This window comes from Physeter macrocephalus, chromosome 8, assembly GCF_002837175.3.
Source record: "Physeter macrocephalus isolate SW-GA chromosome 8, ASM283717v5, whole genome shotgun sequence".
Classification (NCBI taxonomy): Eukaryota; Metazoa; Chordata; class Mammalia; order Artiodactyla; family Physeteridae; genus Physeter; species Physeter macrocephalus.
The window spans coordinates 59,000,765-59,026,773 of record NC_041221.1 but is presented as its reverse complement, the minus strand read 5'-3'; the positions used below and the strand labels follow the sequence as shown (position 1 = coordinate 59,026,773).

Sequence of the window (26,009 nt, the reverse complement as noted above, 5' to 3'; positions counted from 1 at the left end):
TTAAGGAATTTTAACTTTTGTATCATTGAGGCTACTATAAATCATGTATCTTTTTGTTGTTAAATAGGTATTTGATGCAGTTAATCCAACATACTCTAACTTCAAGAGCAACTTTTTGAAGAGGTTATCGGCTGAAGTTCCTGTTGCCAGTAGCCCAATTACCACAAGATGGCGGCAAAGCCAAACCAGGGATGTGGCAGCCCTTTCCTTTGGGGAAGAGCATTCAACAACTGACCTCCCAGAAACTGTGCTAAAGATAACTCCTGAGAAAGAGACCTTGATTCCAGGTGAGGTAATAAAAATGCCACAGGCCAGTTTTGAAATCTTAAAAAAAAGATGCATTCCTGAGAGAATCTTTGTCTTACAGAAATATCTGATGTCACATTTAGTCAACTGCTTTTCTCTTTTACTCCCTTTGAATAAGAAATTTCCAGGGACAGGGGGAAGGGGAGGCCTGAAACAAAACCAGAAGAAAGTATGTTGTATTTTAAATGTGTCTCTGAGATTTGCATTGGTAGATTATTGCTTTTGTAAAGATTTTAAGTATGTATAAATATGTGTATACATACATATGTATACACGCAAATATGTATCTCTTATGTTTTGTAAAGTATGGAGTTTTTGATGACTCTGGTAAGATTCCTTGTCTACAACAGTCAAGAAAAAGATGTATTAGTAATGAAATAATTAGGTGTGAAATAGGAGAAGAAAAAGATGAAAACAGGAGAGGATGAGTGGAAGAGAAAGAAAAGGAAGGAAGAGGAGAGAGATGGAGAGTAGAGAGGAGACAGAGAGAGAGAGAGGAGGAATAAGAAGAAGAAAGAAGAGAAGAGATGAGGGGAGTGGAGGGAAACAAGAAGAGAGGGAAAGAGGGCAGGGAGAAGCAAAGAGAAGGAAAGATGAGAGTGGGACAGTCTAATGCCTGCCTGGGACAGAGATGGGGAATGGGCACCAAAGCTGTGATCTGGTGGGCAGGGATCCAGGATTAACCTGTCAAAGCTTTGAAACACAAGCTCTCCTTCTAAAATATGTCTCATATTAGCACAACTTTAAAAAATTTTTTTCCCAGCTTTATTGAGATTTATTTATTTTGGCTGTGCTGGGTCTTTGTTGTGCCATGGGTTGTGGCATGTGGACTCTTAGTTGTGGCATGCATGCAGGATCTAGTTCCCAGACCAGGGATCAGACCTGGGCCCGCTGCATTGGGAGTGCGGAGTCTTACCCACTGGACCACCAGGGAAGTCCCAATTGATATATAATTGACACATAATACTGTGTGGGTTTAAGGTGTATGACATGATGACACAACGCACTTATGTATTGCAAAATGATTACCACAATAGAGTTAGTTAACATTGCCATCACGTCACATAATTACCATTTTTTTGTGGTGAGAACATTTAAGATCTATTCTCTTAGCAGTTTTCAAGTGCATAATACAGTATTGTTAACAATAATCATCATGTTATACATTAGATCCCCAGAGTTTATTCATTTTCTAATGGGAAATTTGTGCCCTTTGACTGATACCTCCCCATTTTCCCCACCCCCTAGTCCCTGGCAACCACCATTCTACTCTCTCTTTCTCTGGTATGGCTTTTTTAGACTCCAGGTATAAGTGAGATCGTACAGTATTTATCTTTCTCTGTCTGACTTATTTCACTTAGCATAATGCCTTCAAGGTCTATCCATGTTGTTGAAAATGGCAGGATTTCCTTCTTTCTCATGGCTGAATAATATTTCATTGTATGTTTATATACTCCATCTTCTTTGTCCATCTGTTGATGAACACTTAGGTTGTTTTCATATCTTGACTATTGTGGATATCTCTTCAAGATCCTATTTTCATTTCCTTTGGATAAATACCCAGAAATGGAATTGCTGGATCATTGCTGATAGTTCTATTTTTACTTTTCTGAGGAACCTCCATACTTTTTTCCTTAGTGACTGCATGAATTTACATTCCCACCAATAGGAGCACAACCTTTTTTATTCCCATCCTTCAGAAGCAAAACTTGACACTTAGTGATTTAATTTCTGTTCTTCCTTTTTAAAATCCTAGGCAATGTAATTCATTGTCTTATCAGCATGTTTAAGACAAATGGTAACTTACTGCCACTCTTTTCTCAATGACATTAGACACAGTGAGGCACCGTAGTCCTGCAGATGGAAAGGGAGCTCAGATCATTTTTTTTTTTTGATAGGTAAGAAGTGGATTTATTTAGAGAGAAACACACTCCACAGACAGAGTGTGGGCCATTTCAGAGGTGAGAAAGGCCTCAAATCATTTTTAAACCAATGAAATTTTCCTGTAATAGTATCAACACAGAAAATAGCTGATTGAAACAGTAGGAGATAAAGAGTTGTAAGAGTTGTAAGAAAGGTCATTCTTTTTTTGTTTTTGTTTTTTTTTTGCGGTTCGCGGGCCTCTCACTGTTGTGGCCTCTCCCGTTGCGTCCAGATGCGCAGGCCCAGCGGCCATGGCCCACGGGCCCAGCTGCTCTGCGGCATGTGGGATCCTCCCGGACCGCGAGGCTTCCCCACCAGGGAAGCCCAGAAAGGTCATTCTTCTGGCTATCTTCTGAAAGATGTTTTAATTGAGGGGTGATTTTAATGCTAATTGTATCAGAGGAATTTCTGGCTAAAATTAAGGGCTCCCTTTTCCTTCATAGTTCCTTAATTAATTAATTATTTTCAAAGAAAGCATTGCATGAGAAATTCAGAATTCTAAGAGAGATTATCAGTCAAAATAATTTTATAAGAAAGTGTATTTCGGGCTTCCCTGGTGGCGCAGTGGTTGCGCGTCCGCCTGCCGATGCAGGGGAACCGGGTTCACGCCCCGGTCTGGGAGGATCCCACATGCCGCGGAGCGGCTGGGCCCGTGAGCCATGGCCGCTGAGCCTGCGCGTCCGGAGCCTGTGCTCCGCAACGGGAGAGGCCGCAGCAGAGGGAGGCCCGCATACCACAAAAAAAAAAAAAAAAAAAGTATATTTCATTTGCTATTAAGTTAATACTGCATATTAATCTGAAACATTGGTTTCTCAGTGTTTTGCTGGTGGGGTTTCTTTCTTTTTGTTCCAGAAGGGTGAACACTGAAGACCCTCCCATCTTAAAAGGGATGTTTGCAGAGAGGTTCATTTGCAGTCATGCTCTGTGGACAAAACCTGAGAGGTCCCGGATTCCTTAGGCTGGTGGACCTGACCTCTTTGTTGATAACTGGGATGATTGTCAGTACTAGCATCCAACTGTAACTTTTTCTTTCTCATTTGAGGTTCAGAGAGCTGGCTTCTTCTCTTTACTTGTCTACAAATAGGACAAAACAAGGATGCATAATTTTGCAAGACAAAGAGTAAGATCTAAAACGTTGCAGAAGGGTCTTTCCTGGTGGCACAGTGGTTGAGAATCTGCCTGCCAATGCAGGGGACACGGGTTCAATCCCTGGTCCGGGAAGATCCCACATGCCACGGGGCAACTAAACCTGTGCACCAAAACTACTGAGCCCGCAAGCCACAAGTACTGAGCCCGTGTGCTGCAACTACTGAAGCCCGCGCGCCTAGAGCCCGTGCTCCACAACAAGGGAAGCCACTGCAATGAGAAGTCCGTGCACCGCAACGAAGAGTAACCCCCCCTTGCCACAACTAGAGAAAGCCCACGTGCAGCAACGAAGACCCAGCACAGCCAAAAATAAATAAATAAATAAAATACATTAAAATAAAAAAGAAATGCCTTTAAAAAAAAATAAAACTTTGCAGAATATTTCATGTTTTCATCCCTCTTTCCTCCTTGAAATTAGATTTTGGATTCCTCCTTCCTCTTAGACTTTGGATAGCCCAGAAATTGAGATGTTGGGCTCTAGGAACATTAGTGACAGTTTATCTAGCACACATTTGTCCAAATGAAGAAGGGATTGTCATATTGCAAAAGGCCTAGATACTTAATCTAGTGGTCCCTCGGTTCCGCTGATGAACAAGTGATATAGCAGATATTTAGCTTTAGAAGATGATTTGTCAAAGTTTTCAGTGCAGTTAAGTATGGTAAAGGGCTTTCTCAGTTTTGAGAAGAGAATAGAAATGGACAATAACAATACAAATAACATTGACTCTTCCATGAAGTATTTTACTAAAGTCATCTCAAACTAGCTTTACATCTTTGTGCAATAGGAAGAGGGAGAGGCAAAGTGATTTGCTTATGATCATGTAGTGAACGTCAATGATTGGAAGGCAAGCATCCCATAGTGATTTCCTGGCAGGATGATCACAGCCTGGGCAAACCAGGTACCCTTCGCTCCATCATTTTAAACTATTGAACTGTTTGTATCCATTCTTCAAATCCGCAAATGTGTCCTTTCCAGGCAGACATAAAGCATTTCTGCTACTGCTGCTGTTAGGGTCAGGTCTTTAATCTTAGCATTTCCTCCTGGTTTTGGAAGCCATTGAGGCACTTTCTTACCCAGTGTTCACTTATGAACCCAGTGCTCTGCATAGGCCCTGTGCCGCCCTCTCCACCCCACCCCACCCAGGATTTTGCAGAGACGAGGGCCTGTATCTTCACATTCTGTTCTATGGTACATGCCAAGGGCTGACCTCCAACCAAAGGTTGAAAAGATTATATTGTTTTAAAAACCAAATTCAAAGCTAAATGTTTTTCTGGCAGGATCCTACAAAGAGCCACTGAAGACCCTCAACAAAGGAAGTTTTGAAACAAATAACTCTGCTCTCCATTTTTGCAAGGCACCTCATGCACTGGACGGAGGCAAGAGGAAAACTGTTGCCTCAAAAGGCCAGGTAGGTAAAGAGAGAAAACTGAAGATCTCACATCTTGAGAAGCTCAGACAACTGAGTCCCAAATTTGAGGTAAGAGCTGGCTTAGCTGCTATGACAAATCAATAAGAAAATGATGGGTTCCTAATAGAAGAAAATGAGTCTGTGAAGGACATGAAAAGAGGCATTTCCAAAAAGAAATAGAATACCTGACAAATACACAAAAAAGTGTTTAATTAGCATCAGTCAAAAAAGTGAAAATGAGACTAACCATCAAAAAGGTAAAGACTAAAAATAGAATAAAATTATACGTACTATGGTATGTTTCCTCTCAGCCAAAAGTTCTCTTGTACAATCATTTCCCAACTATTTGGAAAGTATGTGGTGACTTGGTCTGCCCTTTGGGGTCTCTCAGGATCAGTTTGACTCTTCGTCTATAAGATGGTCTTTGACTCTTCGTCTATAAAATGGTCTTTTAAATATTTCCCTTATGTCTTTGTTGTTGTTGTTTTTTAGTTTCTCTACTAAGTTAATTTAATTCTTTTAAGTATTTTATTTATTATGGTTTTAAGATCATAGGAATCTGCCCTAAATCCTTTGTGCACATTAAATATTTTAGGTTTATCAAATCCCATGAAGAGCCTCTGAAGGAATCAATGTTTCATTTAGAAAACTTTGAACTAGGAATGTCATAAATTCTCAATTTAGGCAAAGTTACTCATTGAGTGTGTGCTTCCTGTGTTTGGCATATATATCTTGCTGGAGGAACAATAAAATATTGTGAACGTCAAATTTAATTATTTGAACTCATATGCACTTGGAAACAAATATTATTAGAGCAGGTCTTTTGCTGTTTGCTTATTGTTGGGTAAGTGTTTGGGGTGGGTGGATGGCCAAGGGGTTCTATTGAGGTAACTATGGGTGCTGTTGAGCTCATGCCCAGGCCTGGCTATTAACACCACCGTCCTTTCCACCCTCTAGTGCTGTTTGGAGTTTTTACTGCCCTGACCATCACGACTTCCCTTTTCCTTCCCCTTGTGCTGTCTGGTAACTCGTGGCAGCAAAGTTGGTGGCTCTCTCTGTGGGGTCACAAGGGTGTTGGCAAGTTACTATTGTTATAGCAATTGTTATCCAGCCAGAACATCATCCCAGCATCACTGAAGAACCTGGGCAGGGAATAATGGAAGCCTTTTTACTACTTTATGTAGAGCATTTGTTGTCATGACTAATTGGAAGTCAAACATTAGCAAGAATGGTGCAGATATAAACTGAGGTCTTTTACCCTGACAGTAAACGTGTGTCTTCATGTGGTCCTCAGAGATCATCTGGAGGGTGTTTCTGCAATGAGACCTGCATAACTCTAGAGACCTCAGAATTCTCATATCCAGTTGGCTCTATGCCAAGTTGCTCATTAAAGTATTGGGTTGGCCAAAAAGTTCGTTTGGGTTTTTCCATAAGATCTTACAGGAAAACCCGAATGAACTTCTTGGCCAACCCAATAATACGTGGATCTCACCTGGGAAGAGTATCCCTGGGTATATGCAGTAGAAGCACACTGTCTGGGCAAAGGCTTGGTCAGCTTTGAGGTAACTATGGGATTCTGAAGAAGTGAATCTGTGAAGAGTTACATTGAGCTGCTGGCCAGCAGGTCATTGGAGGAATGTTATTTTATACCCGTGCTTCTCAAACAGGGGCTGCTTTGCTCCCCAGGGGACATCTGACAAAGTCTGAAGACATTTTTGATTATCACAACCAGGGGTAGGTATCTAGTAGACCACAATAATGCATTACTTGCCAATAGTTCTGAGGTTGTGAAACCCTGCTTTATAATTAATTGTTCTACTTTGAATACCTAAAAATCCACAATTCATTGACTGGCAATGCCTATTATGTGACACAGTATCTGGGAAGAAAACCAAAATATCAAAATGATGCTCAGCAGAGAGACATCTGTCTGAATTATGGTGATCCAGTGATTAAATGTATTGTTGTGAAAGAGATAAAAGAGAATCTTCTCTGTTTTAACTATTTACTATTGTATTTCTAGAATAAGTACTTTTCTTTCCCTTTTTACTAATTTGCCCATCTCTTTTTGATTGAAGTTGGAAGTAAGAACATCATGAGTGCTCTTTATATACTGGCCCAGAGAGATAGCAATCAGATTTTTGTGGTCGTGGAAATTTAGGCAATTTACTTAAGCTCTCTCTGACTTGATATTCCCACTTCTCATGGGCAAAGGTGTTAGTGGAAAAGGACCTTTAAGATAATAAGTTTAATCCCAACATATTACAGATGAGGAAAATTGAGGCCCAGAGAAAATCTCAGTAACAGACTGAGAGACCATCTCTGGGTTGAATGCTGCGAGGCACCCCTTGAAATAACTCTTTCTTGGGGAAAGCATTCTTACTAATACTCAATTTTATTGTTTTGAGGAGGTCTTTTAATTTCAGCGAGTACTAGAAATACGACATTTCAGTTCTTGCAGGCTTTGATGATGTCACTGGCATATGGTTGGTTTGTGGGCTAAAAGGATTTTTAGGCCAGAAGAATAAAAGAGGATTTTTTTTTTTGCATTACGCAGTCCTCTCACTGCTGTGGCCTCTCCCGTTGCTGAGCACAGGTTCCGGACGCGCAGGCTCAGCGGCCATGGCTCACGGGCCCAGCCGCTCCGTGGCATGGGGGATCCTCCTCGACCGGGGCACGAACCCGCATCTCCTGCATTGGCAGGCGGACTCTCAACCACTGCGCCACCGGGGAAGCCCGCGAAAAGGAGGATTTTATTGTAGCTGAGTGATACCCTCCCTCTGGAGTTGTTCGGGAGATAAGAAATAATATAGCAGTAAAACGTTCAGCACTGTGTTTATTACACAGTGGTTAGCTAATAAATAATGGCAATTATTCTAGTTTTGGTTTCGGTAATGTGTAGCCTTTGAACTTTGTAGTGAATTAGCAGTTTGAATTCTATACCATGCAACACATCTGAGATGTACACATATGTTTCTGAATAAGTAATCTCTTTGTGTTTGTTTTCAGAAATGCTTAAACCAGCTATTATCGACCCAGAAAGTGGCTCAGCAGGTTAATGGGAAAATGCAGCTCTGCGAGCAATCCCAATGCATTTGGAAAGGTATGGTCCAAAGATTTTCTGTTTGTCCTTCTTTCCTACCCTCCTCTCTCCCTGCCTCCTTCATTTCTTCCTTATCTTAAAATATTTTATTTTTATATTTATTAGAACAAACTCAACATAATTGTAAAATGTAGATAATTCTCGTGATCCTCTGTCTTAACCATCGCTACCAACACTTCCCATTTCCCAGAGGCAACCACCCTTAGCTCTTCCAGCTATGCCCCCTGGTATTTACATCTATGTTCTAAATAATATTTGTAAACTGCTATTTCTTTTTTTTACAATTTTAGACTTTATCACAACTTTCTAGCATAGTAAGAACTTAGCTCTCCTCCTGTTTCATTCACCTCCCTCAGTCTATATATATTACACTTTTAAAGAGTAAAATTAGTATTTAATGTTTACATCATATTCTATAAAAGTATTATTTCCTGTTAAGCCAAATAGTGTACTATAACTATGCCTCTTTTCTAGTATAACCTATTTTTTCCTAGAATTAAAAAGTTGCTTTATTTTTTCATTTATTAGATACCTGTGAAATTATGACTGCTTTCCCTAAATGCTCCCATGTTTTGTTCCACAGCCATCAATAACATTTTCCACGTACCCACCCACATCAGTTCTTGTTTTTCTTGGTGGCCTCTTACCCAGAGCCTGCTGAACACGCTGCTCTCTTGGCCAGTCCCACAGTTGTGATTCTGGGACTTCTCTTCTCTGATGTTAGATCCGCTATTTCCTGGCAGCCATGTTGTGCTCTTTCTGGGTTTGCTGGTCTGAAAATGTGCTTACTCTACTTTTACACTTGATTCATAGTTTGGTTGGCTACAGATTCTAGTTTCACTCAGAATTTTGTGAAAAAAGGCATTGCTTTATTGTTTTCTATCATCCACTGTTGCTGCTGAGAAGTTACATGATGTGACTTCCTGTCCTTTGTATGCCACCTGCTTTTTCTCTCTGAATGCACATAGAAAAATCTCTTATCATTAGTGTTTTAAATTTTTTTTTTTTTTTTTGCGGTACGCGGGCCTCTCCCTGTCGTGGCCTCTCCCGTAGCGGAGCACAGGCCCCGGACACGCAGGCTCAGCAGCCATGGCTCACGGGCCTAGCCGCTCCGCGGCATGTGGGATCCTCCCGGACCGGGGCACGAACCCGTGTCCCCTGCATTGGCAGGCGGACCCTCAACCACTGCGCCACCAGGGAAGCCCAGTGTTTTAAATTTTCATGATGATAAAGCTTCGTGTAGAATAAAAAAAAAAAAACGTCATTATAACTGACAAGCCCACCAGTGGATCTTTTCAGTCTTGGACACCTATGTCTTTTAATTCTTGGAAAGTTTCTTGAAATATTCTTTAGTAATTTTTTCACCTTTGTTTCTTTTTTCTTTCTTTCTGAAATGTTGACCATAATTGTTGGTCCTTCTGGATTAGTTCTCTTATTTTTTTCTATTCTATTTTTCATCTCACTTTTTCTTCTACTTTGTAGGTGGTTACCTCAATCTGTCCACTAGGCTTGCGATTAAATTTTTTATTTTGGCTATCTTAGTTTTAAATTTAAAGTTTCTTAGACACTGTCAGGCCTCTCTTTCTCTCTCCTTCGCTCTCTCTGTCTCCCTATACCCCTTCCTCCCTCCCTTCCTTCCTTCCTTCCTTTTTTCCTTCCTTCCTTCTCTCTTTCTCTCTTTCCAGCATCCTGTTCATGCTTCATGTATATACTATTTTCTCTTATTTCTCTGAAAAAATTTCACATACAGTTCTGGAAGGATTGCTGTTCTTCCTGAATTGTCTTTCTTTGCTTAGCTCTTCCTGCAGTAGTTTTGGTTTCCCTCTTTCAGAGTGAGGAAAGCTTCAGTGAAGTTTCCTGAAATGTGTGGTGTTCTGGAAATAGTACTAAGGTAAAGAGCTGTGACCTGCCAAATTCACTATGACAATTTTCACTCTATCTGTTTTTGCTGGTGCTCTTGAGTTAAGAGGTTGTCATTTTTTTGGTTTATTCAGGGAGTAAACATCTGGTTTCTTTTGACATGTGCACGTGTGTGTATGGACAGGGTGTTTGTGTGTGTGTGTGTGTGTGTGTGTGTGAACTTGACAGTCTTATAACCAAACTCATCTCATTCTAAACCTTCCCTGTGCCTCTGAGCTCTGACCCCTTGTGGGGTTTCTTCAAGACAAATCAGCTTGCTTCTCTTCACCATGGCCCCTCTATAGGCACTTGAGGGTCATTTCTTATGTTCCTCCTGGTCAGTTATCAAACCTTTATCAATTTTGCAGAAAATTACTGTAATGTCTTCTTACTGCTGTTTCACTCCCATACTCTTTGTTCTTATATCTTCACACCTTAAAAAAGTCATTTGCTGTCATTCTAATGAGGTTGAAACTAGGAGGCAGAGGAAATACACTTATGTGGCCATTCTTCTGACTTGACTTGCAAGTCTGTTGCTCTGCTTTAGATAGATGACTTTGGTGGCAGCACTGAGGAAGATTTGAAGGGGCGGGCTGTTGGAAGCAGAGTCTAATTGGAAGGAATGTTCTATGAAGGGCTCTGTTCTTAATTCTTTTAAGGGGATTTAAAGTGTGAAACAGATTCCACATAAGCCAGGTAACTACTCTTAGGCAAGTGGATCACTGGGACAAATTTTATCCAGGTGCTGTGCATATAAAGTATTTCTTCATGCCTCACCCATATTTGCTAAGACTCTGAAACCTCACAGTAGGCACCTCCTGTGACTTGTAAGTATACCTATTGAGGCCAAAGCTGGTAGAAATCTTTGGGTGGTGATGTTATGTGTGCATCAGGGCGACTCTGCAGCCATGCAGTGGGGAGATATTGCTACTGTGGCAGTTTCTAGAAGGTCCTCCTTCCATGCTGCATTTAGTGCTCCCAAAGTCAAATTTACCCTGCACCCCACATGTTCTCCTTCCTACTTCCTCTTTCCATCTTGGAACTCTTTGTGTCATTCATGAGATTGTTATCATGGTTGGAAAATAATTGATTAGGAGCCTAGCTCTGTGAGAGAAACTTAAGAGAACTAGTGGTTCAATTCATAAATGCCAAGGAAACTTGCCTGTTAAATTTCCCTCTGGGATAAGATAACTTTGTGCATGTGTATTTTTCATGCCTCTGTTTCCCAGCAGTATAAAAGGGACAAAAACAGAGTTAGATGCATAAAAATAGGCACAAAAAGTTTAAGGCCTGCTGAATATTCTTTTGGGAGGTTTGGGAGTGTACAGTTGGATGAATGAGTGAAACTTATCCTTTACTTCTTAATTCTTAGAGTTATAATTTCTTAAAAGCAAAATAAAATATCTGGGGACACGTCTTACCTTAGCTCTCCCGTTTCTTCTGATCTGATCAGCAACAAGTTTGTGTTGCTGTAACATGCTGAAGATTTGATGTAGAATAGAAATTGTATATTCTATAAAGGCAGAAAGAATGTACCTGTATTATTTTGTTATCCTAGGAGATCTATCTATCTCTATGTATCTATGTATCTATCTATCTGTCTACAATCTATCCATCCATCCATCCTATTTTTTAGAGAAGTTTTGAGTTCACAGCAAAATTGAACAGAAAATAGAGAGTTCTCCTATATCCCTGCCCCAACACATGCACAACTTCCCCCGCTACCAACATCCCACACTAGAATAGTACATTTGTTATTATCGATGAACATACATTGACACACTGTTATCTATGGATTTTGACAAATGTGTAATGACATGTAGCCACCGTTATAACAGCACGTAGAGTAGTTTCACTGTTCTAAAAATCCTTTGTACTTCACGTATTCATCTCTCCCTCCTCCTGTAACCCTGGCAAACTTTTCACTGTATCCATAGTTTTGCCTTTCCTAGAATGTTATTTAGTTAGAATCATACAGTGTGTAGCCTTTTCAGATTGGCTTCTTTCATTTAGTAATAAGCGTTTAAGTGTCCTCCATGTCTTCTCATGGCTTCATAGCTCATTTCTTTTTAGCGCTAAATGATATTCTATTGTCTGGATCTACCACAGTTTATTTATCCATTCACCTATTCAAAGACATCTTGGTTGCTTCCAAGTTTTGGCAATTACAAATAAAGCTGCTATAAACATCTGTGTGAAGGTTTCTCTGTGGACATAAGCTTTCTACTCACTTGGGTAAATACCAAAGAGTGCGTTTTCTGGATTGTAATGATAAGAGCATATTTAGTTTCATATGAAACCGCCAAACTGTCTTCCAAAGTGGCTGTACCATTTTGCATTCCCACCAGCAATGAATGAAAGCTCCTGTTGTTCCACATCCTTGCCAGAATTTGGTGTTTGTCAGTGTTTTGGATTTTGGCCATTCTGACAGATGTGCAGTGGTGTCTCATTATTGTTTTAACTTGCAATTCTCTAATGAAACATGATGTTGAACATATTTTCTTATGCTTATTTGCCATCTTCTTTGGTGAGGTGTCCAGATCTTTTGCCCATTTTTAAATTGAGTTTTTTGTTTTCTTATTGTTGAGGTTTAAGAGTTTCTTTGTATGTTTTGGATAACAGTCCTTTATCACATATGTCTTTTGCAAATATTTTTTCTCAGTCTGTGGTTTATCTTCTCATTCTTTAGACATGTCTTTTGCAGAGCAGAAGTTTCTAATTTTAATGAAGTCCAGCATATCAGTGATTTCTTTCATGGCTCATGCTTTTGGTGTTGTATTTAAAAAGTCACTGCCAGGGAATTCCCTGGCGGTCCAGTGCATTAGGACTCAGTGCTTTCACTGCCATGGGCCCGGGTTCAATCCCTTGTTGTAGAACTAAGATCCTGTAAGCTGTGTGGTGTGGCCAAAAAAAAAAGTCACTGCCAAAACCAAGGACATCTAGATTTTCTCCTGTGTTATTTTCTAGGAGTTTTATAGCTTTGTGTTTTACTTTTAGGTCCATGATCCATTGTGAGTTAATTTTTGAGAAGGGTATAAGGTCTGTGTTTAGATACATTTTTTTAAATTGAAGTATAGTTGATTTACAACATTGTATTAGTTTCAGGTGTACAGCAAAGTGATTTGATTTTTCTTTCCAGATTGCGTGTGGATGTCCAGTTGTTCCAACACCATTTGTTGAAAAAACTAACTTTTCTCCATTGTATTGCCTTTGCTCCTTTGTCAAAGATCCGTTGACTGTATTTGTGGGGCTCTATCTCTGGGCTCTCTATTCTGTTCCATTGATCTATTTGTCTGTTCTTTGCCAATACTACACTGTCTTGATTACTGTAGCTTTTTAGTGAGTCTTAAAGTCAGATAGTGTAGGTCCTTCAGCTTGGTTCTTCTCCTTCAATATTGTGTTGACTTTTCTCCATATACACTTTAAAATCAGCTTGTCAGTGTCCACAAAATAACTTGTTGGGATTTTAACTGGTATAGCACTGAATCTATAAATCAAGGTGGAAAGAGCTAACATGTTAATAATACTGAGTCTTTTTATCCATGTACATGGAATATGTCTTCATTTATTTAGCTTTTCTTTGATTAGAGTTTTGTAGTTTTCCTCATATAGATCTTGTACATATTATGTTAGATTTATACCTAAGTTTTTCATTTTTGAGATACTTATTTAAATGGTATTGTGCTTTTAATTTTAAATTCCAATTGCTTATTGCTGGTATATAAGAAAGCAGTTGACTTTTGTATATTAATCTTATATCTTTCTATAATCACTCATTAGTTCCAGGAGTTTTTTATTGATTCTTTGGGTATTGATTTTTATTTTTTAATATAGAATATTATGTTAGCTTCAGGTGTGCAATGTAATGATATATTTGTATATATTGCAAAATGATCACCACAATAAGTTTAGTTTACAACTGTCACCAGATATAGTTACAGAATTTTTTTCTTGTGTTGAGAACTTTTAAGATCTACTTTTTAAGCAACTTTCAAAGATGCCATACATGCTGTACATTAAATTCTCATGACTTATTTATTTTGTAACTGTAAGTTTGTACTTGATTTTTTTTTGAACCTTTATCAGCAGTGCTTGAGTATGGATTTCTAGTAACCTTGTAGTTCTGCCCACAACTGCAGGTTTTTATAGTTAACATTGCAACTATGAGTAACAATCTGGCTTCTTGGTATAGCACTGTGAAGCTCTCATTCTTTTATCAGAAGCCATGTGGTCATAGGACCACAAGTTACCTGGGTGGGCTCATTTCCTGTTGATCATGTCATTCTCAGTTTGATTACAAGCAAGTGGTTGGAAAGATGAAAAGACAGTGGCTTGTGGTTTAGACTTAGTGGGGTCATTTGATGAGAAGTAAAACTGAGCACAAGATATAACCTTGAATTCAGATAGTCATGGGTAACACTAGCCAAAAGTAACTCTGTGTACTCTGGTACAGAAACAGTGAGAGAAAGAGCCAAAATCAATGACTCAACAGTCTTATTGACAAAGACTCAGAGTAGGGCTTAGGTCTATTAGATAATTGTTGATGTTATAGATACATGGATATGTGAACATTACTTTGGTTTTAAAATCTCAAGTGACAGAATAAATATTCAAAGCATGATGTAGTGTCTCTGTGTGCTCCCCACAAAATCTGTCATTACATTTAGGCCTGGTATTCATGTGCTTTTTATTAGAAAATGTCATTGAATATTTTTTTAAAAATTGTTTAAATTAATACTGAAGTCTTTTTCTTCCTTTCCTACCCCTGCAACTTATAATTCAATTTTATCATGATGACCACTTTGTTTTTCACCCCCTTATCTCTTAATACCTGCAAGGATAAAGATTTTGTTTTCAGGATTATAGTGTAGAGCTGTTCATTTCTTGTAGGCTGCAGTGGTGGAGTCAGAGATGAGTACTTCCACATTCAAAGGTTCGGTGATATAAACTATTCCATACTCCAACCAGAGGTGAAGATTCATCTTACCGCTCTTCGAAATGACTATTGTAAGTTATTGCTTAGATCATGAATTGAAAAGTTGAAATGACAAAATGTATTCTGTGCTCTGGCATAAACTTGAAATTTGATTCTGGAAGAACCAGATGGCCTTGTGCCTCATGCTTAAATGATGTACCATCCAAATATGGTTAATATAGTGGTTTTTTCATTGTGGAATTTTCATGTTCAGGAATGGGTATTGTTGGTATTGGTGAGGCACAAGAACTACACATTACATTTTACTGTATTAGAATGAAGTGTATACTACCAAAAGTAAAATAAATAGCTAGTGGGAAGCAGCCGCATAGCACAGGGAGATCAGCTCGGTGCTTTGTGACCACCTAGAGGGGTGGGATAGGGAGGGTGGGAGGGAGGGAGAAGCAAGAGGAAAGAGATATGGGAACATATGTATATGTATAACTGATTCACTTTGTTATAAAGCAGAAACTAACACACCATTGTAAGGCAATTATACTCCAATAAAGATGTTAAAAAAAAAAGAATGAAGTGTATAAATGGTGGTCTATTCTTATATTTTATTTATTTATTTATTTATTTACACTCACAACTTTTATTTTTTATTTAAAAAATTTTTATTGGAGTATAGTTGATTTACAATGTGTTAGTTTCAGGTGTACAGCAAAGTGAATCTGTTATACATATACATATATCCACTCTTTTTGCTTATATTTTAAACATGGATAAATCTTATCAAACAACCACACTGGCTCTTTGTCTCTAGCTTCTTCTTATGTCACTAGCTTGTGATCTAGTTGGGAAGATGGGACTAACCCACATTGACCAGCTACCAACATGCCAATGTAGAGTATAAATAATAAATTGTGGGGTTTAAGGAGTTATAAGGACTATAAGCAGTTTGCTGATCTTTGGATTTGTTCAGAAAGGCTTTGTGGAGACATTCAGACTTGAGATGGATCTTAAAAGATGGGTAGGACTTGGAGGAGTGAAAGAGAGAAGATAGAGCATTTTCAGTGGTGTTAGCAGCATGAACAAAGGCAGGATGTTGGTAATTCATGGTAATTAATGGCAATGAAGAGGATACAATGGGGACTGGTGAATAGGAGGTGGATGCAGATTATGGATCTATTTCAAATCCTGATGTAGATTTTTAGATTTGTTGTGGGAATTCTCAACTAGGAGAAATAGCAAAGGAAAATTCATGGCAGAGTATGCAGAATGCATTTAGCAGGAGAGCTACCAAAAAGTAAGGGACTGTTTTCTCTCCATGAGGAAAACTATATGGGAAGAGGAAAATGTTTAAGATTATTCCATGTTTTGGAGCAGGGGAAGGATGGTGTCACTGAGAAGACAAGTTTGCAGGAGAAGTCGTGTGAGGAAGGAAGATTATTCTTGCAATATTACACTTGAGAAGACAGTGAGATATACAAGAGTTTCTGGCAGGTTATTAGAAATGAGGTTTGTAGTTGAAAGAGGGGAAAGGCTAGAGTGTAGGTCAGATAAGTATGATTGAAGCTGAGAGCCCTGGTGAGCTCTCCTGGTGAGGGAGAAAGGAGCAGAGGGAAGAGGTCTGCTTCTGGGGAGCATTCACAGAGAGGAATGAGCAGGAAAAAGCAAAATCATTAAAAGGAACAGCTCTCCTACCATTCTCCTCCTATACCTCCTTCTCTAAGAGAATTTATTGCCATGACTAATGAAAATTGAAGAATTCATTTCAAGAGATGTTTAAAAAGCAGAACACTCATATTAAAAGAAAGCAAACAAAAACCTTTTGTCCCTACTTCCCCTTCAGGCCATAACCCATTTTGTCTCCTCCCTTTGACAGCAAAACTTGTCAAAGATGTCTATATTCACAATTTCTTATTTCTCTCCCCATTGTCTTTGAATCCGCTTTAGTCAGTTCTAAAATCTCACCATTCCATTGAAACTGCTCTTCCAAACATCACCCAAAACTCTTCATTGCTAAATCCAGCAGTCACTTCTTGGAGCTCATTTACTTAACTCTTATCAGCCACATTGGAGACAGTTGGTCACTCCCTCCTGCTTGATATCCCACTGTCTTGGTTTGCCTCCTAGTTTTCTGTTCACTCTCTCTTAGTCTTTTTTTTGCTGGTTTCTCTTCCACTTCTATCTCTCTGCCTCCTAAATTTTGGAATGCACCAAGTCTCATTCCTTGGACATCTTTTCTTTTTGACTTCTATTCTATTTTAGTTGATCTATTGGCTTTCTGGCTATATCTCCTTGTATTATGTTTTTAGTTGTAGCTCTAGGGATTGCAATGCAATCTAAACTTTCTCAGTCTACTTAGAATTACTGTTGCATATTTCACACAATATGTAAAAATCTTGCAGTCACATGTGTCTCCCCAGCCCCCAACTTTTTTGGGAGAGTTACTTTAGTTGTCTATGTTTTAAATCTACATGCATTGAAAACTCCACCATCGTTAAGTTTTACTTTAAAAAGCCATACGTATTTGTGTTTTAAATATTTTAAGAGAGAAAAAATTGTCCTTTATATTTACCCAAATATTTACCAATTACAACATTCTCCTTCATTCCTGAAGATCCAAATTTCCCTCTTATATAATTTCCTTTCAGTCAAAAGCTTCTGTTAGTATTTCTTGCAGATCAGGTCTGTTGGTAAAGACTTCTCTTACCCTTATCATGATATTTTTGCCTGATGTAGAATTCTGGGTTGCCAGATGTATTTTTCAGCACTTTAAAGATGTTCCACTGACTTCTGGCCTCTATGGTTTCTGGTGAGAACTCATCTGAAACCTTGCTCTCTTGCTTCCAAGACCTGACTCCAATTACACATACGTTAGATCTGTGGATATTATCCCACAAATCCCTGAGGTTCTGTCCATTTCTTTAAAATTTTTTTCCCTCCATGTTCTTTATTTTTTATTTTATTTAATTAATTTATTTTTAAAATGTTTTTATTGGAGTATAACTGCTTTACAATGGTGTGTTAGTTTCTGCTTTATAACAAAGCGAATCAGTTATACATATACATATGTTCCCATATCTCTTCCCTCTTGCGTCTCCCTCTCTCCCACCCTCCCTATACCACCCTTCTAGCTGGTCACAAAGCACTGAGCTGAGCTCCCTGTGCTGTGTGACTGCTTCCCACTAGCTATCTATTTTACATTTCCTCCATGTTCTTTAGGTTGGATAATTTGAGTTTTCCCTGAACTTACACGATTTGGGGTTAGGCTGAGATGTGTGTGGGTTTATACACTCACAATTAGAGGATGCCTTTCTGTGGCTCCCCTCCCATCCCTCCCAGGCTTTCTCCTCACACTTTGGCCACTTCAGGCTCCTTTATCTGGCTTCTTTGACCAGCGACATGGTTGGCTTTCTATCAGAGTTTGAGCTGCTGGTGTTACTCCATGATTGGGGCCCACCCTCAGGGTAAAGCCATGTGAGGAAAAAAATGGAAGACTCACCCCTGGGCAGGTTGCTTCTCCAAGTTTTCACTCCCTTACTTGGTTTACCTGCTTTTGCTTATTTTCCAGAGTTCTCAGGTATTTGTTTTTTGAATTTTGTTCAGAGTTTGTAGTTTGCTTCAGTGGGAAGGATGAGTTATAGGGGATTAGACTGCTCTAGTGAAACTGGTGTGCTTCATAGTTTTGTACTGATATGTGTCAATCAGGATAGGAGTTTCTGTCCTATAGGAAATAAGATAGGGTACAGTTTAGTATGTGGTCATACAAATATGGTTTCTCTGAGCAGTCATATGATTCTTATAGGGTAAGATAGAGAATACTACTAAGAACTTCTAGATATCATAAATAAGCCAGAGATCACCTCTTCTAGATATACTGTAATTGGGTTGCCTTTTCATTAGCAATGATGGTGTCATCTCCCATATGTATATTCTAGGTCCGAGGATGTCTCCATAAGAATTACATGCTTTTAAATTTTAATGATCTGTTAGATGAAATCCATTTATATTTATAATGGTAGATGAAACTGCCAAGTTTTCTAAATGCCTCTAAATAAGTATATAAGAGCATAAATGGTAAGTGTTATTGCTTATTACACTGTGTATCTTGATACAAGATTCTATTCCAGCTTTCATTTTTGAACTTCTCATGGTCTGCTTGGATCCATGATTCTGTTTTCCAGCTGACCATAGGGAAGTTATCAATCTTTCTCCTCTACCTATAAATAAAGTTATTTGAAAATATTTTTATTTGGCTGTATAATCACCCTAATTTGAAATGCTTTTCTTATAGATCTGAATATCTTAGACTGGAATTTTCAAAATCTTGTTGCTATAGCCCTTGGATCTTCTGTATACATCTGGAATGGGGATAATCACAATAGGATTGAAAATATAGACTTAAGTGTCACTTGTAACTATATATCTTCTGTGTCCTGGACAAAAGAGGGAACCTGCCTGGCAGTTGGCACCAGCGAGGGAGAAGTGCAAGTACTGAACAGCTTTTTCTTTCTCATAATGTGTTCTGTATAGTTTCTAGATAACTAAGATTGACTTTTAATAACAGCTTATTATAAAATAAAGAAACTATAGTAGATGTGGTACTTGAAGCTATGGGAAGTAAGAGGATATACCATTTTGGATCTTTTCTGAATGGTGTTTAATGAGGATGTAGGGATACTCTGCTTAGTTTTTTCACACAAGCTTTCTTTCTGTCACGTTTCCTTTTTTCCCCCCGTTCTTTCTCTCGGACTAAAGTTGGACTTATGAGATCCCCAGTTTTAGGACTTTGGCGAGAAGAAGACAACCTTCCAGTCTTCCTTTCTCACCTTAAGCCATGATCAGGAGTAGAGTTACTTAAAATGAGTGAATTTTTTTTCTAATAGGTTCTCTGAAATGGGAGCTTACCAAGTTTCCATCAATCTATCTAATATCTCATGTACCATTATTGTTATTGTTGTTTATTAGCAATAGTGTAAACAATATTGCTCAGGTGTTCATTGACTTTGGAGGGCCACAGATGGCTCTACTGTTTTCTCATCTCTGTAATGATACTGGATACTATGAGGGTTATGTCATGATTTCTTCTTATGCCAAAGTTCTCATTCCTAATATGGGTCAGAATATTATTTATAGCTGGCAGAAAAGGAGTCTCTTAGCAGTAAATAGAATTCCTGACTTTACAAAGTGTCTAGGCACTCAAATTTTATTTGTTGATAACTATAGGTGAATTTCCAGGTTTGGAATTCCCACAATTTGAAGGAACTAGAAGTGTCATAGTGACTCTCAACCCTTTGCAGCCCATTTACTTCACCTGGGGAACTTTAAAATAAATGCCATATCCCCAGGCTCTTACTCCCACCATTAAATCAGAATGGCTAGCACCCATAGCCTGCTCCCTCAATGATCCTAATATGCAGACAGCATTGAAAACTGCTGACTAGGGTTAGAGGTGCTGAACTTTCACTTAGCATAGGGACTGGCTATATCAACACTAGTTGGCTATCAGGCCTTTGAGAAGACCGTGGGTTGTGAAAATGCTACATAACCGTGCTTGTTCATTTTTTTCAGTTATGGGATGCGGTCACTAAAAAGCGACTGAGAAATATGCTTGGTCATTTGTCAGTTGTTGGGGCTCTAAGCTGGAATAACTACACCCTTAGCAGGTGAGCCGTGTCTTACTGGAACCAATTATATTTGCATCACCAATTGACTATGGGTGCTGAGTGAACAGAACTACAATATTTAAAACCAAAACCAAAGTAAAACAAAACAGACATGATTAGTAACAGTTATGATCCTACCTGTCAGGTATTCAGAACTTCTGGTGCTATAAGTGGTCCAGTGGCCGCGTGTACCATGGTGGCTCTGTGCCTAAAGCATGGACTCATACTGAGATGTGATGTTCAGGATTCATTAGATTGTTCAGATAAAGTGTAAAACTCTGTTTAAGTGAAAAGTTTCTCTGTACCAAGTAATACCTACTAGAGGGATATTTTGTTGAAATGGGTATTTTTTGATATCAGTATCACTTATTTGGAATATGTTAAGCTTTCTGGGAGCACATTTCCGATTCACAGACCCACAGAGGTTAGAGCTGGAAGGAACCTCATAGATTAACCAGTTCAGTAATTCTCAGACTTGAGAGTGTGTCAGAATCCCTGGAGGGCTCCTCAAAACCCAGATTGCTGCTTTCACTCTGGGAATTTCTGATTCAGTAGGTCTGAGGTGTGCTGATAATATGCATTTCTAATTTCCCAAGTGATGCTGACACTTTATCACTTTTGAGAACTACTGATTTAGTCATCTAACTGCTTCTTTTTGACCAGGAAAGTTAAGCGACTTGTCCCTGTGAGCCTACGTAACTGGTCTAAATACGTATTTAATAACAGTCATTCATCTTCATACTGTATTTCTTAAAGTAGATTTAAATTTAAATAAAATTTGAAGCCTTTTACAATTTCTTTAAGTAGTACAGATGTAAAGTTGAGATTTTAATACCTTGTGATTATAGGCCAGACTTAAAACTACTTAAGCAAATTGCCCTTATATAGGCCTAAATATTTACCCTGTGAAGTTGTTGTAGTCAGGTCAATTCTATACTCGAGTTCCTTTTACAATCTATTTACATTGCTTAAGTTTAGTTTCATTATCCATGAGGAACATGAAAAAATACTTTCTTATAATCATAGCAGCTAACATTTTAGAATACTCTGTGCCAGGCAATGTGCTAACTCTTTAGGTGTGTAATCGCGTTTTAATCCCTGCAATGACATTATAAAGTGGTTTATATCCCCCCCACCCTCTTTTTCTGAGGAGTAAACTGAGACGCCAGCCTGAGGTCACATGGTTAACATAAGGGGAAGAGTCAGGCTTCGAACCAGGTGGTCTGGCCACAGAGTCCATACTGTTCATCAAAATGCTATCTGGGCTGTGCCTAAGTAGTTTTTAAAAATCTGATACTGCACTTGGAGAAACTTCAGAAATAATTGTAGGCAGTTATTTACTTTCTCCTTGGAGAAAACTAGTCCAGAAAGAGTTCATTATCTTTCTGTGATAGGACCTTTATCATCATTTGGATTCAAATCACTGAGAGTGGAGACGTTATCCAGTGATTTTGAATCATATTGCGGTTTGCTGTGACATTCAGATAGTTTTATATTCCTTTTAGATATTAGTAGCATGAGCAAACTAATAGTAGATCTGTAGATTAATAGAAAAAGGAAATAATACATTTTTATGTCTCACACATATATCATACACATATGCCATTTCATTTAGATAATATGAAATATTCTGAATTCCAGAAAAGTAATATTTCCTGGGTTCAGTACATAAACTACTATCTGGGAAAATATGATAATCTTCTAAATTTATTTCTTCCATGCCTGTATTAAAGCCATTAAAGTTAAAGCCATTAACTTTAAAGCATCATATTAAAGCCATTAGAGTTATCTATCAAAAGACATCTTTTAAATATCCAGTTTTGAAACTCTGCCAGGCAAATCTATTTCACTTGTGGGAAGAATCACCCAGGCAGAATACTCCATCCTTATTAACTCAAGAAATGTCTGTGTTTTGAATCTGTCCTAAAGGGTCTTTCAGGAGTTTGAACAATACTTTCTTTCATGTTATGCTTATGCAGCATTAGGGCTCAAGTTTCTGTCCTAAACCTGCCCCTTTACCTCTGGGCAGTGGATCGAGACTGGGCCGTGTTTATCATCACGATGTTCGGGTAGCCCAGCACCATGTTGGAACACTTCACCACAAGCAAGCTGTGTGTGCCCTGAAGTGGTCGCCGGATGGCAGGCTGCTTTCCAGTGGCTGTAGTGACGGACTGCTGACTATATGGCCCCATGATCCAGGTGTGAATGCACAGGGTCACCCGCTAAACGTCATACCCCAACCTACAGCAGTCAAGGTAAAAAATCCAACAGTTTTGAAAGGTGTGCTTGGGCTGGAGGTTAGTTAAGCATGGGGCATCTGGTGTAAAGTTAGGTAAAATATAGTTTTGCTGAAGTGACAAGACAAAAGATCTGCAGAGAGCTGCTTCCTGAAAAGAGCTGCTTACATTCTTAGATGTCTTATCAGAAATACATTGAATTGAACTAAGAGTTTCTGGAAATCTGGGCAAGCCAAGCCTTGTGGCAGCTACTACCTGGGGAATCATAAGAACAGTCACTAGTGTAAATACTTTCACACTCACCACCGACTAGCCAACTAGTATAGCAGGAGCAGGAGTAGACTTCAGAGGTTGACGTCTGTGTGATTTCTCTCACGATGGACATTCTAGTTTTGCCAAAACAGCTTGTTTATAGTAAAAGCTAATTGGAAGTAGGGTATTGAAGAAAATGATTGCTAATAAACATAAAGATACTCTCTAGGGGCTTCCCTGGTGGCGCAGTGGTTGAGAGTCCGCCTGCCGATGCAGGGGACACGGGTTCGTGCCCCGGTCCGGGAGGATCCCACATGGCACGGAGCGGCTGGGCCCGTGAGCCATGGCCGCTGAGCCTGCGCGTCCGGAGCCTGTGCTCCGCAACGGGAGAGGCCACAACAGTGAGAGGCCCGCGTACTGCAAAAAAACAAAAAAAGATACTCTCTAAAAAACATAAAAATATTCTATGATGAAACTGGGGTCCATGGGCTCAGGAGAATTTCTCAGCTTCTTCAAATTGTATGCAAAATTTTGTGTTTACTGAAACAGCCCTGTTATCCAGCCCAGTCAGGGGTATAGTGAATGGTTATTTAAAAAAGACTACTAAGGTAGGTAACCATAAGATATGATACATATATATTGCAAATATTTTATTTCAACTGAAAATTAAATTGTACATTTATTCACAATACAAGATCAAGGTCTTTACTTTGAAGGTAGGTTGACTGATTAGAGTTCTTCATTGTCTTTCTTGTATGAACTACAACCATGTTTCATTGTTTAAGTTTTCTATTTATGGTATTTATTCTGGTTATCTATTGCTATGTAACAAATTACCCTAAAACTTAGTGGCTTAACACAACTATTATTTTATTATCTTTTATGGTTTCTGTGGGTCAGACTTTGGGAAAGGCTCTTCTCAGCAGTTCTGGCTCAGGGTCTCTCATGGGGTTGTAGTCAGACAGTGACTGAAGCTAAAAGTGCTGGGAGCTGGCGCAGCTGTTGGCTGGCTAGTCATCCTTCCCTCTTCATGTGGTCTCAGAGCTTCTCCACATTGGGTCAGTTTGGGCTTTCTCACAACATGGCAGCCTTAAGAGAGTTGGACTTTGTGGCTCAGGGCAACAAAGCCAGTGCTTCAGAGAACAAGGTGAAAGCGGCATCACCTTTTATAACTAATTCCACAAGTCACGCAGTGACACTGTTGGTGCATTCTATTGTTTGTAAGCCAGTCACAAGCCCTCCCAGATTCAAAGGGAGGAGAATGAGATTCTACATATTGATGGAGGATGTTGGTAAAAGGTATGTGGGTTGGGAGATTAATTTTCAACTCCAATTAAGCTTAAACTCAGGATGAGATTAATGTACTCATTTGATGCTGGTGTTATAAAAAGTTACAACTATTTGGAAACCTATATCAACACTTCTGAAGCTTGGAATTTACCTAAAAAAATAATATATCAGAAACAAAAGACATATGCCAGAATGTATTTATTATAGTATTCTTTTTTTTTAATTTTTGAATTTTATTTTATTTATTTTTTATACAGCAGGTTCTTATTAGTCATCAATTTTATACACTTCAGTGTATACATGTCAATCCCAATCTCCCAATTCATCACACCACCACCACCACCACCCACTTTCCCCCCTTGGTGTCCATACGTTTGTTCTCTACATCTGTGTCTCTATTTCTGCCCTGCAAACCGGTTCATCTGTACCATTTTTCTAGGTTCCACATATGCGCGTTAATATACGATACTTGTTTTTCTCTTTCTAACTTACTTCACTCTGTATGACAGTCTCTAGATCCATCTCTACAAATGACCCAGTTTTGTTCCTTTTTATGGCTGAGTAATGTTCCATTCTATATATGTACCACATCTTCTTTATCCATTTGTCTGTCGATGGGCATTTAGGTTGCTTCCATGACCTGGCTATTGTAAATAGTGCTGCAATGAACATTGAGGTGCATGTGTCTTTTTGAATTATGGTTTTCTCTGGGTATATGCCCAGTAGTGGGATTGCTAGGTCATATGGTAGTTCTATTTTTAGTTTTATTAGTACCGTCCATACTGTTCTCCATAGTGGCTGTATCAATTTACATTCCCACTAACAGTCCAAGAGGGTTCCCATTCCTCCACACCCTCTCCAGCATTTGTTGTCTGTAGATTTTCTGATGATGGCTATTCTGACTGGTGTGAGGTGATACCTCATCGTATTTTTGATTTGCATTTCTCTAATAATTAGTGTTTTTGAGCAGCTTTTCATGTGCTTCTTGGCCATCTGTATGTCTTCTTTGGAGAAATGTCTATTTAGGTCTTCTGCCCATTTTGGGATTGGGTTGTTTGCTTTTTTAATATTGAGCTGCATGAGCAGTTTATATATTTTGGAGGTTAATCCTTTGTCCATTGATTTGTTTGCAAATATTTTCTTTGCAAAAGCTTTTAAGTTTCATTAGGTCCCATTTGTTTATTTTTGTTTTTATTTCCTTTACTCTAGGATGTGGATCAAAAAAGATCTTTCTGTAATTTATGTCAAAGAGTGTTCTTCCTATGTTTTCCTCTAAGAGTTTTATAGTGTCCGGTCTTACATTTAGGCCTCTAATCCATTTTGATTTTATTTTTGTGTATGGTGTTAGGGTGTGCTCTAATTTCATTCCTTTACATGTAGCTGTCCAGTTTTCCCAGCACCACTTATTGAAGAGGCTGTCCTTTCTCCATTGTATATCCTTGCCAACTTTGTCATAGCTTAGTTGACCATAGGTGAGTGGGTTTATCTCTGGGCTCTCTATCCTGTTCCATTTAGCTATATATCTGTTTTTGTGCCAGTACCATATTGTCTTGATTACTGTAGCTTTGTAGTATAGTCTGAAGTGAGGGAGTCTGATTCCTCCAGCTCCATTTTTTTCCTTCAAGACTGCTTTGGCAATGCGGGGTCTTTTGTGTCTCCATACAAATTTTAAGATTTTTTTTGTTCTAGTTCTGTAAAAAATGCCACTGGTAATTTCAGAGGGATTGCATTGAATCTGTAGATTGCTTTGGGTAGTATAGTCATTTTCACAATATTGATTCTTCCAATCCAAGAACATGGTATATCTCTCCATCTGTTTGTATCATCTTTAATTTCTTTCATCAGTGTCTTATA

The 26,009-nt window shown here is 38.8% G+C and overlaps 1 protein-coding gene across 1 annotated transcript in view; it reads left to right on the top strand.

Annotated features, from left to right (window-relative positions):
• The window catches only part of CDC20B (cell division cycle 20B), a 74,202-nt gene that overhangs the window by 30,132 nt on the left and 18,061 nt on the right, over positions 1-26,009 (top strand). The window contains exons 3-9 of the mRNA XM_024123384.1: positions 68-287; positions 4,654-4,784; positions 7,794-7,887; positions 14,677-14,793; positions 19,005-19,201; positions 20,282-20,376; positions 22,406-22,631. Of these exons, the coding sequence (XP_023979152.1) occupies positions 68-287; positions 4,654-4,784; positions 7,794-7,887; positions 14,677-14,793; positions 19,005-19,201; positions 20,282-20,376; positions 22,406-22,631 (1,080 nt within the window). The remainder of the gene's footprint in view (positions 1-67; positions 288-4,653; positions 4,785-7,793; positions 7,888-14,676; positions 14,794-19,004; positions 19,202-20,281; positions 20,377-22,405; positions 22,632-26,009) is intronic.